The sequence below is a fragment of the Aedes albopictus genome, chromosome 3, assembly GCF_035046485.1.
Source record: "Aedes albopictus strain Foshan chromosome 3, AalbF5, whole genome shotgun sequence".
NCBI classification, from domain to species: domain Eukaryota; kingdom Metazoa; phylum Arthropoda; class Insecta; order Diptera; family Culicidae; genus Aedes; species Aedes albopictus.
This window is the reverse complement of record NC_085138.1, coordinates 254,314,824-254,327,790: the sequence shown is the minus strand read 5'-3', so window position 1 is coordinate 254,327,790 and position 12,967 is coordinate 254,314,824. Positions and strand designations below refer to the sequence as shown.

The window sequence follows — 12,967 nt, the reverse complement described above, 5'->3', positions numbered from 1 at the left end:
TCCATGTAAGCGTTGTTAAGCACTAAGGGCCGATTTCTTCACCTCGGCTTAACTGGTAAGCCAGGCTTACCCATATAGTTAAACCTGGTTTAACGCTTAAGCCAGGGTGAAGAAACCGCCCCTAAGGGATTTTATTCAAAGTGCTGATTTTATTTATTATACCTAAAACAGGTCCGCTGATAAAAAAGATAAAAAAAGATCCAAAGAAGTTTACGTGGGTTTTCTTGTAAACTTGCACGACATTTTCAATTTATTCTGATTCGTAATTGTGAAATGGAAAGCAGTAAATTAATGCCAGTGTCGATCGTTGACACAAATTTAAGAGTTTTCAGTGACTAGGACCGCATCGATTACCATCGCGCTGACGCGACAAGTGAGACAGGGAGCTTAAAAACAACCAGCAAAGCTGGATGCGATTTATCCGCAGCGAAAAAAAAATCCTGCGGGACAGTTTCTCGCTGCGGGGCAGCCTTAGAGTCCAACTGCAATACGGGTTCCTTGCTTTAATTAGAGGTAAGTACACTCCCGTGCAAAAGTTTGGGGTCACCCCCTCAAAAACATGGAAATGTTTTTCGGTCATATCTCAGTCATCTTTCATTTAATCCACTCGTTCTTAGACTCTATCGAAAGATAAAGAGTTGGATTTGATTCGTAGGTACTTTTCACAAATTTCATATGAAATTTTTAGTACAAAAAGTTTACCTAAACTTACATGTTTTTCCTAAATCTGTATGAAAAATTGTTTTCCGTGTAATTCAAAATTGGGTCGTCCAAATTTTGAAATTAAAGTTGCATTAGAACCCTGTTTCTATCCTCTTTGAGAGCCATTCATTAGATTTTAGCAAAAAAATTCATAACATAATTTAAATTATCGAGTTAGGTTTACAAGTCACCGTGCAAAAGTTTGGGGTCACCCCTTAGTATGCTGCATCGTGCAAAAGTTTGGGGTCACCTTTCAAATGAAGTCTGAGTCGGATTTTTATTCAAATCGTCATTTTTTTTGGTGCAACTCCAATTCCTTCTATAATAGATGAATGGCAATACACAGAAATGGTTATGAAATGTTCATAAACTAAGCTCTAGACTAAGTTAAGGTAGAAAATCTATCTATCTATATATATATAAAAATGAGTTTGAAGTCCCTTTGAGGCAACAAAACTCACGAACGGATGAACCGATCAGCATGATTCTTGCACGGTTCGGTTCGTATTCATGGTGGCTGTGTTTATATGTACAAAAAGTTACGAAAATCTACTGAAAAAGTAGGAAAATTGTGAAATTACTGGTTTTTATTAGTTGGAAAGAAGTTTAAGGTGTCATAATGCATCATGAAGCTTTCAAACGAATCATTGACTTTTTGCTTTTCAATGATTGTTTGCCTCGCGTTTTTGAAGTGATAAAATATTGTCAATTATGCAGCAACGAAGCAGAAAAAGTATCATCATAATCACTGCGAGTGAGCAAATAGAGTGATACTTTTTCATACGAATATTCGCTTTGGTTGCAGAGAATCATCACTTTGAAATTTCGAGCCGCATATCCAACATGGCTGCCGATGTTGATGATGGCGTAAAAAGCCTTAACACGGTCGAAATAAAACCAATCTAGAGTGCGGTGCTGCAATGACCTCAACAGTTGTCAAACCACCACAACCAGGCAAGACAAAGTTTGCCGGGCCAGCTAGTAGTATATAAAATCCATACTAAATCAGCTAAGTTCGTTATATAAAGTGTGAAAGAGGATAGAAGTGAGATAAAAATGACAAATTCGTGAATTCTACCCTATATAACTGTAAGTGTTAAAACTACAAATACACAATTTTCCCAAAAACCATTACAATGAATGTCATTTGGGCTGCAAAACGGTGAGTCGATAAAGAGAGCGTCCAATATAGCTCTGGTCCTCACAAGTTCCTACCTCATGCTTCCACGGGTCAAACGATGACAAAGACCGCCAGCTAAGAGTTGTGTGCTTAGCTGGTAGCGCAGCCTGGGCACTGTTGTCCTTCTGACTTCAGCTAGATTGAGGAGGTACGATCCGAGTGTCTGTTCACCAAGGAGGTGCGGCTCAAACAGCGTCTGTTCTGGCATCCAGCGGCTGAGTAAGAAACGCTGCACCACGCCCAGCTAGATCCAAGGTGGTAGCCCCTTCAGCGTGGTCGTCCCAGTGTTGGTTGGGACGTTAAACAGAACTGGCACGATGGCCCTCCGGCGAGACAGGAGTGTTGGCGTAGGCCCAATAAGCCACCCGTAAAAAACCCCATTGCGAATAACATAGGAGAAAATACGACTCGATACAATCGGCAAAGACCCACGCGACGAAATAAGGACTACGATTGGAAACTTGGAACATGGAATTGCAAGTCACTAGGTTTCGCAGGATGTGACAGGATAATCTACGACGAACTACATCCCCGCAACTTCGACATCGTGGCGTTGCAGGAACTTTGTTGGACTGGACAGAAAGTGTGGAAAAGCGGGCATCGAGCGGCTACCTTCTACCAAAGCTGTGGCACCACCAATGAACTGGGAACAGGATTTATAGTGTTGGGCAAGATGCGACAACGTGTGATCGGGTGGCAGCCGATCAACGCAAGGATGTGCATGTTGAGAGTTAAGGGCCGTTTCTTCAACTACAGCATCATCAACGTCCACTGCCCACACGAAGGGAGACCCGATGACGAGAAAGAAGCGTTCTACGCGCAGTTAGAGCAAACATACGATGGTTGCTCGCCGCGTGACGTGAAAATCGTTGTCGGCGACATGAACGCGCAGGTAGGAAGGGAGGAAATGTACAGACCGGTAATCGGGCGAAACAGCCTGCACGCCGTATCGAATGATAACGGCCAGCGATGCGTAAACTTTGCAGCCTCCCGTGGTATGGTAGTCCGAAGCACCTTCTTTCCCCGTAAAGATATCCACAAAGCCACCTGGAGATCACCCGACCACCAAACAGAAAACCAAATCGACCACGTTCTAATCGACGGTAAATTCTTCTCGGATATAACCAACGTCCGCACATACCGCAGTGCGAATATAGATTCGGATCACTACTTAGTCGCTGTATGCATGCGCTCAAAACTTTCGACAGTTATCACCACCCGTCGAAGTCGAACGCCGCGGCTCAACATCGAGCAACTTCGTAACGTAGAAGTGGCTCAAGACTACGCGCAGCAGTTAGCAGTGGCCCTACCAACGGAAGAGCAGCTTGGCGCAGCTACACTTGAAGATGGCTGGAGGGATATCCGATCCGCCATAGGTAGTAGTACCTCGGCTACAGCACTAGGCTTCGCGACTCCGAATCACAGAAACGACTGGTACGACGGCGAATGTGAACAGTTGAAAAACGAGAAGAATGCAGCATGGGCGAGAATGCTGCAACACCGTACGAGAGCGAATGAGGCACGTTACAAACAGGCGCGGAACAGGCAGAACTCAGTCTTCCGGATGAAGAAGCGCCAGCAGGAAGAACGAGATCGCGAAGCGATGGAAGAGCTGTACCGCGCTAAGGACACACGAAAGTTCTACGAGAAGCTGAACCGCTCGCGCAGAGGCTTTGTGCCACAAGCCGACATGTGCCGAGATAATCACGGGAATATTCTCACGAGCGAGCGTGAGGTGGTCGAGAGGTGGCGGCAGCATTACGATGAGCACCTCAATGGCGACGTTGCAAGTACCGAAGGTGGCGTGGTAACAGATCTAGGAGTATGTGCACAGGACGAAAGACTTCCGGCCCCTGACCTTCAAGAGATTGAGGAGGAGGTTGGCCGGTTGAAAAACAACAAGGCCACTGGAGCAGATCAACTACCAAGCGAGCTTCTAAAATACGGTGGAGAAGCACTGGTGAGAGCACTACACTGGGTCATTACCAAGATTTGGGAGGAGGAAGTATTACCGGAGGAATGGATGGAAGGTATCGTGTGTCCCATCTACAAAAAGGGCGACAAGTTGGATTGCGGGAACTACCGCGCGATCACACTACTGAGCGCTGCCTACAAGATACTCTCTCAAATTTTATGCCGCCGTCTATCACCGATTGCAAGAGAGTTCGTGGGGCAATATCAGGCTGGATTTATGGGTGAACGCGCTACAACGGACCAGATGTTCGCCATCCGCCAGGTGTTGCAGAAATGCCGCGAATACAACGTGCCCACACATCACTTGTTCATCGATTTCAAATCGGCGTATGATACAATCGATCGAGAACAGCTATGGCAGATTATGCACGAATACGGATTCCCGGATAAACTGATACGGTTGATCAAGGCGACGATGGATCGAGTGATGTGCGTAGTTCGAGTATCAGGGGCACTCTCGAGTCCCTTCGAATCTCGCAGAGGGTTACGGCAAGGTGATGGTCTTTCGTGCTTGCTGTTCAACATTGCTTTGGAAGGTGTAATAAGAAGAGCGGGGATAAACACGAGTGGGACGATTTTCACGAAGTCCGTTCAGCTGCTTGGTTTCGCCGATGATATTGATATTATTGCTCGTAAATTTGAGACGATGGCGGAAACGTACATCCGACTAAAGAGTGAAGCCAGGCGAATCGGATTAGTCATTAATGTGTCGAAGACAAAGTACATGATGGCAAAGGGCTCCAGGGAGGAATCACCGCACCCGCCACCCCGAATTCATATCGACGGTGATGAAATCGAGGCGGTTGAAGAATTCGTGTACTTGGGCTCACTGGTGACCGACGACAACGACACCAGCAGAGAAATTCAGAGGCGCATTGTGGCAGGAAATCGTGCCTACTTTGGACTCCGCAGAACTCTACGATCGAACAAAGTTCGCCGTAACACGAAGTTAACCATCTACAAAACGCTGATTAGACCGGTCGTCCTCTATGGGCACGAAACATGGACCCTACGTGCAGAGGACCAACGCGCCCTTGGAGTTTTCGAACGGAAGGTGTTGCGTACCATCTACGGCGGAGTGCAGATGGAAGACGGGACTTGGAGAAGGCGAATGAACCACGAGCTGCATCAGCTGCTAAGAGAACCAACCATCGTCCATACCGCGAAAATCGGGAGGCTACGGTGGGCGGGTCACGTCATCAGGATGTCGGATAGCAACCCGACTAAAATGGTTCTCGAGAGTCATCCGACCGGAACAAGAAGACGTGGAGCGCAGCGAGCTAGGTGGGTCGACCAAGTGGAGGACGATCTGCGGACCCTACGCAGAGTGCGGAACTGGAGACAAACAGCCATGGACCGAGTGGAATGGAGGCGGCTACTATGTACAGCAGAGGCCACCCCGGCCTTAGCCTGACCGGTAAGTAAGTATGAATGTCATTTCTCCAAATGTACTATTACATTCGAGATTTAGTGTTTTGGTGCAAAGCAAAGGGATAACTTTTAGATGAAAAAGCCATTTAAATTAAAATATGTAACATTCCTTAAACTTATGGATTTTGGGGAAATGGTATGTTTGTGGTTGTAACACTTACAGTTATTAGGGTACAATTTGCGAATCAATCATTTTTATCTCACTTCCATCCTCTTTCACACTTTATATAACGTACTTTGATTTAGTATGGATTTTATATACCATTTCCTAACTTAACTTAGTCGAGAACTTAATTTATGAACATTTCATAACCATTTCTGTGTCTCACCATTCAACTATCAAAGAAAGAATTGAAGTTGAACCAAAAAGAAATGACGATTTGAACAAAAACCCGAATCATAATGCAACTCTTTTTATAGTGAGGAAAAGTAGGCCGTAGTGACACTAAAACGGCAAGTATAAAATTTAATATTATAGTGCCAAGTTGCTAAAATTGAACTCTGCTCTATATGAGGGTCGTTTAAAGGGAAGGCAAAATTGTATTGTATTTCTAAGTTTAAAAGAAAAAAATATATATGTAACCACAGAGAAACAGACGTCACACTCTCATTGCTTCCCATCGATCACCTTTTTAACGGCTGATTCAAATATTCAGTAGTAGGTCGATCTACCAATCGCGGCGCTGGTATCGTTTTTGCTTCTGTTTGACGTTTGCTCACTACCGCCATCTAGTGGCGGCCCGGCCAAACACAGTACGTTTAGCATTGGGCGATTGCGTTTTTGTGACGATGTTTTTAATGAATTTTATTTTAAGTGTTACGTCTGTTTCTCAGTGGTGTAACTTTTTTGAGAATCGAGTTGAACAAAACCAGAAATGAACCAACTTTGAACTTCTGAGTTCTCTCTTACATTGAAAGCCGTACTTTTGATTATTTAACATGTTTCAAAAATAATGATGAATGTGATTGCCCTTAAGTTCTGGCAAATTAGAAATTCCAACAGCCTATTTGCTTGTCCATCAACCGATGTGTTACCGTATCTAGCAATGCTACTCCGAAATCAAAGGTGTGTACCAATATTCTACTTATCTGATAGATGGCTGATTCCTTTTTCATAGTATAACTGCTTGAAAGTCATGCACGTTAGATGAATGAGCAATAGGTTGTTGGATTTCAATACTAAATTATTTATGACTACAGAATCTATCATAAGATTACCCTTGCATAAAAAGGTAACATTGAATTTTTTGTGAGGCAAAAGTTAAACTGGAACTTGGATCAGTAGTTGAGATATATGTTCATCGACATTTCATTTGACATTGTCATCTATTGGATCATGCCGAAGTGCTATGTAGACATCTAATATGCATTCTCTGTTTAGCAAATGTAGCAGCACAATACGTATTTCGAGTGTCATTCTGGAACCGTCAGAGTCATCCTAAAGATCTTGTTACTTGTTCTACTTCCAGAAATCGCAACCCTCACGCACAAATTCTCCTCGGTGACACTGTACAAAAACTCAACCGTACGGTACGCCTGCATGATGCACGCCATTATTGCCTGCCAGATGGAGTTCCAGCTGTATCCGATGGATATCCAGATCTGTCCCATCTACATCGAGAGCTTCTCCTATCACAATCAGAAAATTCGCCTCAAGTGGGCCGACAACGGGGTCACGATCAACCCGGAGCTCAAACTGCTGCAGTACAACCTAGGGCAACCGCTGCAGCTGGAGGAGACTGATGGCTATATGCCGGAGAAATACGGTTTGTATATTGGATTATTTTTGCGGCACTCTTCTCTCCTTTATCCTACAAAATTACAACATTCATCACTTTCCTCAGTTTCAAGGAGTACAACGAACGTTCAAATCTTCGCGTGTATTCAACTTGTTCAAAACAGCAGTTCAATCGATTTTACTTTCCAGGAAACTTCTCCCGACTGGCCGTGTACTTCCGGTTCGAGCGCCAGATAGGTCATCATCTGATACAAACCTTCGCGCCATCGACGCTGGTGGTGATGCTATCGTGGTTCAGCTTTTGGCTAGGTCTGGACGCCATCCCAGGACGGGTGACACTCCTGGTAACGTGCATGCTTACCCTGGTGACGATGTTCACCGGAATGCGAGCGGATATTCCTCCGGTGGCGTATGTGAAGGTACGTATGCGTGACCCACAACGAAAAAGTTCACGAGGGAATTTTTTCCTTGCGGCTGCCCACTGTAAGACACACGAAGCCGTCCATTACTTATTAACGGTCATGTTCAATAATTTGCCCCCATTCCCTCCCTAATTAAGGCACTGGACCTATGGATGGCAGGTTGCATGATGTTTGTGTTCTCCGCGCTGGCCGAGTTCGTGGTCGTCAAAGTGCTGGACGTGCAATACCAGTACCAGGTGAACAAGGTACCGAAAGTCCTTCCAATGCGAATAAGTGCCATGGAAAAGGGTCAATGTGCCACGGTGGCAAACTGGGAGGGCGGCACGGTAAGCGTTCGCCCCCGGAAGCCAACCCAAACGCCCACAACGCCCGGTCAGGCATCCCTGCAGGGCAACGGAGGACCTCAACCGCCGCCAGCCAAACAGCCAACGCGAAGGCAGAGCATTCTGTCGGTGGCGTGGACCGACACGGACACCGGCATCGAGAAGATTATGTGGCGGGAGATTGACAAAATGTCGCGTGTGATATTCCCGGGTTTGTTTCTCGTATTCGTCATACTGTACTGGCCAATTCTGATTTTCAAAACGTCCTGATCGACGATGGAGCTGTAAAAGGCTGCATCGAATAAAAAGTCTAATCTAGTTTCACCCTTATGCAAAACAGTCTCACTCACCACGTTTTCCCTTTCTCTTGAATCTTACTATCTATAACTGCAATCACATAATTTATCATATGTTTCGCTATCATTTCGTTCATATGCACTTCTTTTGTTGTAAATCTTTTTTCACCGTTTGAAGGCGCGTGCTCTTCCGAAAACTGATGTAATTTAAGTTGCGCTTACTTGACATTAATCGATATTTTAACCGCCAGTAAAAAAAGATAAGTTTAGCTAGTTTTCATTTTCGAAAACGAACAGTACAGTAAGTAATACTAATAGAATACTCCGATAGTTCCAATAGATAAATCTTTTGGCAGCTCAATACGGTTTCCTGCAGAAATAAATTAGTTTTGTATAGTGAAAAGTTGCACAAACTAATTTCTTTATATCTAATTATTTTTGTTAAAATTTAATACGTAGACTTGCCTAACTTGGGCAGCGATTCTATTATGGGAACTTTTCTGCTCTGCAGTTTTCATTAATAGGTACATCAGGGCAAGTTGAAACACAAAGTTTTGGAAACAATTTCAATTCAATTTGGATAAAAAAAAATCCAAAAGATTGTGCGATTCAAAAACTAAGTGTTATAATATTCTACTTTTTCACCATGATCAGATAACATTCGGTGTTTCATCTCGCCCCACCCGTTTCAACTTGCCGCGGTGTACCTTAACCCTTTGGAGCCTGATTTTGTCCAAGCGTTGTTATGCAGTTTGTCAACGTTCTTCTTTTGGTGCTCGAAACTACGCCCACCGTAGTATTTAGAGATCAGATGCCTCGAATGCACACTGTTTCCAAAGGCCCAATTTCGTGAACGAAATTGTTTTGGGCATGAAAAATGGATTTTAGAGGTGTGGTGTCTTCGAAGAAGTTGTTTGGTAGATCAGAGCCCTTCTTTGGGAAGTATCACTAATGTGATTAATCCACCTAAAAATGAGATAGAAATTCGATTCATAAGTGAAGATAGCGTATTTATGTCTTCAGCAAAGTTGTAGAAAATGTCATTATGAGAAAACTTTCCGAAGAAACTTTTGCTCCATCTGCTCAATTTCTAGAGATATGGGCCATTATTTGTGAATGACCCCTTAAAATCAGTTTTTTTTGTTGTAACTTTTTCCAGACATTTTTGGGAATTTTCAAATGTTCTATAGAGTTATTTATTATGACAAAATACGTGTTTCTTCTGAAGACGGCAACATTGTATCTTTGATAGTTTTTGAGATATTCAATAATTTATTTTTTAAAATAGCCCTTTTTACGGCTTTGTGTCATTTACAGAGGCAAAATGGAGCAAGATTTTTCAATTGAATATGAAATAAGTTTATAATAGGTGTAAATTTTGTTTCAACTCAGGCTGGACACTTGCTTCCTTGACAGTAAAATTGAGCTGTGAAATATTTTAGTTCGTACCTAAAATTTTCAAAAAACTCAAAAAGTATTGAAGAAAGAACTTTGTCGTCTTTAAAGAAAACATGTTTTTTATCATATATTATAACTTTGTAGAACATTCAAAAATTCCTAAGAATGTTTGGGAAAAGTTACAATGAAAAAACTGATATTAAGGGGTCGTTTTCAGAAAATGACCCATATCTTTTCAAGTTATATCAAGTTTTCTCATAATGACATTTGCTACAACTTTGTTGAAGACATAAACACGCTATCTTCACTTATGAATCGAATTTCTATCTCACTTTTAGGTGGATTAATCACATTAGTGATACTTCCCAAAGAAGGGCTCTTTTTCGATGACACCAAAATTCTAAAATCAATTTTTCATGCCTAAAACAATTTCGATCACGAAATTGGGCCTTTGGAAACAGTGTGGAACGCCCAGAGATCTATTTACAGATCAGTAACTTTTGCGATTATTATTACATATTTGCTTCAATATGCGGCGCTACTGATCATGAAACACTTTGCTGCGATAGATGTTACGCCAACACGCGGAAAAATAACGCTTGTTAAAAATAATAAATCCCAAGGTTGATTTTCAAACTAAGAATTGGCTCATTCCAAAGTTTTATTTCTTTATTCTTTGTGAGCTTTTTTCGATAAAAACAATCAATTATCATCATTCCATATTACATTCTGTGTGGCTTCGTGGCCGTGCATCTAGCTACAAGAGCGTGAATTGGCGTCGAATTACCGGGGTAAGCTTTTAATTCGACAAACCCCGCTTATTCGGACATCTTTAATACGACACTTTTTAATTCGTACCCCGCTTATTCGACACTTGTCGAATTAAAAAGTATTCAAATGTCAGAGCGATGTACAAAGTAAATGCGAAACTATTCGATATTGCGCTTTCGTACCAGCAGCAGCTCATCTTGCAGCCGCTACTTCCGGAAGTTCTGAATTGGTGCTTTTCGACACCCAAACTGGCTGGAGATCAATAGGGTCCTAAAATTAAAGACGAAATCTCGCTTATATTGAATAATACGATCAAGCATGGTATTCTAATCGGAATTGTACTTTACTTGAACTTGAAAAACAAAGGAATAATGAGAAAATTTGAAATAAGTAAAATGGTAAATAGTTCTACTTTGCCATTTGAGGTCAACCTTGTGTGACTGAGCTCGACATTTTTCGCACTGGGATTTCAATAATGTTCCTATCTGACTTACACGGTGAAACAAAATCACTCAAAGTATGTGTTATAAGCTAGGGACGAGACAAAAGGCTAAAAAAAATAAAAATTATATATTTTCAACTACGGTTAATTAAAACGTCAAAAATTGAGTAAATATGTACTCTTGAACCAGCGGGGTAATACGGTATGCATCCCTTTAAAATTATCTTCATATACTGTGGAGGAATTCCTCCACAAATTCTTGAAATAATTAAAACAAAAAAAACATCAGGTAATCCTTGAGATGTTCTTGGGTACATCCCTGAACAGGTGTTTGAAGGATTTCTGAAATTTCCGAACGAACTTCTGAATGGTTTTTTGAAGAGGACCTGAGAGGAAACTCTGAATAATGGGGAATTCTCGGAGCAATTCCTGGAAGACTTCCTGGATAAATCCCTAAAGAAAAACCCGGATGAATCCCTGGTGCAATTCCTACAGGGATGCCTCTGGAGGAAGCCCTGTAGAATCCCTGAGGAATTCCCGGCGAAATTCCCGGAGGAATCTCTGGAAGAATTTTTGAAAGTATACCAGGAAGAATTCCTGTATAAATTATGGGAGGAATACATAGAGAAATTTCTGTAGAGAACTCATGAGAAAATCCTAGATAAATTTCTGGAGGATTCCTTGGAGGCAGGGATGGGAACACTCACTTGCAGAAAGTTACACTCACTTGCTATTTTCTCAGCTCAGAAGCGTGCAATCAAGAAACGATGTATGGACGACTTTTGCCTTGTGGTTTTGTCTAAAACTTTGCCGAACAGAGCAAGGGTCGCCCACGCATACCAAAGTCATGACAGAGCTATAAAAGCGACTCTCCACAAGGTGAGTGTAATTTACATTCACCTCGTGGAGAGTTGCCTTCGCAGCTCCCTCACGACTTCGGTATGCGTGTGCGACCCCTACTCTGTTCGGCAAACTATTAGACAAAACCACAATGCAAAAGTCGTCCATACATCGTTTCTTAATTGCACGCTTCTGAGCTGAGAAAATAGTAAGTGAGTGTAACTATTTGCAAGTGAGTGTTCCCATCCTTGCTCGGAGGAATTCTTGGAGAAATCCCTGAAGGAATTCCTGGAGGAATCCCTGAAGCAATTCCTAGGAAAATCTCTAGCGAGAATCCTGGAGGAATGTGAAGAAACTTCTGAACAAATTCCGGGCGTATATTCTTGGATAAGACCCAGAAGGAATTCCTGGACAATTTCTTGGATGAATTCTTGGAGCAATCCCTGGAAGAATTCCTGAAAAAATCTCCAGAGGAATTCTGGGAGGAATTGCTGGAGAAATTTCTGAAAAACTACCTAGAGAAATTCCAGGAGGGTTTCCTGGAAGAACCCTAGGAGGAATTTCTGGAGGAATCCCTGACAAATTCCTGGAGAATTTGATGGAAGAATCTCTGAAGAAATACCTAGAGGATTTCCGGGAGGAATTTCGGAAGAAATTGCTGATAAAATTTCTGAAGGATGTCCAGGAGCAATTCCTGGATAAATTTCTGGGGTATTTCCTGGAGAAGTTCCTGGAGAAATTCCTATATAAAATCCTGGAGGAAAGCCTGGAGGAATTCCTAGAGGTATTCCTGTGGGAATTGCTTGAGGAAATCTTGAAAACCATACTGGATGAATTTCTAGAGGAATCTCCAGAGGGATTCTGAGAGATTTTTTTTTTCTATTATTTTTCCTTTGAGAAATCCTCGAAAGAATTTGTGAAAGATTCCCTGGAGGAATCCTTGAAGAAATTTGTGGAGAAATCCCTGGAGGAATACCTGGAGAAATCTCTGAAAAATTCCTGAAGGTATTTCTGCAGAATTTCCAGGAAAATTTTTTGAAGGTATTCCTAGAGGATTTTCTGGAAAAATCCTTGGAGGAACTTTTGGAGGAATTCCTGGAGGAATCCTGGAGAAAATTCTGGAGGAATCTCTAAAGCTATTCCTGATGGAATCTCAGGAGAAATTCCTTGAGAAATACCTGGAGAAATCCCTAGAGGAATTGGAGGCATCATTTCTAAAGGATGTCCAGGAGCAATTCCTGGAGAAATATTTAAATGAATTCCTGTAAAAATACCTGGGGTAATTCCCGGAGGAGTTTCTGTAGAGGAATTCTTGGAAGAATTACTGGATGAATTTCTAGAGGAACCTCCAGGGGAATATCCTGAAAAATTCCTGAAGGTATTCCTGGAGAATTTCCTGAAGAAATTTCTGAAGAAATCCCTAGAGAATTTCCTGGAGGAATCCTCACGG

The 12,967-nt window shown here is 42.3% G+C and overlaps 1 protein-coding gene across 7 annotated transcripts in view; it reads left to right on the top strand.

Moving 5' to 3' along the window:
• LOC109422319 (glycine receptor subunit alpha-4) overlaps positions 1-9,798 on the top strand; it is a 155,968-nt gene extending 146,170 nt beyond the window's left edge. For 4 of the 7 annotated variants that reach the window (XM_062860258.1, XM_062860260.1, XM_062860262.1 and 1 more), the window contains 3 exons: positions 6,757-7,053; positions 7,215-7,444; positions 7,585-9,797. In XM_062860258.1, the coding sequence (XP_062716242.1) occupies positions 6,757-7,053; positions 7,215-7,444; positions 7,585-8,040 (983 nt within the window). In that variant the 3' untranslated portion in view covers positions 8,041-9,797. Of the gene's footprint in view, positions 1-6,756; positions 7,054-7,214; positions 7,445-7,584 lie in introns of all 7 variants that reach the window. The other 3 variants (XM_062860264.1, XM_062860263.1, XM_029852274.2) reach the window with 2 other exon arrangements.
• Positions 9,799-12,967: the final 3,169 nt, after the last annotated feature.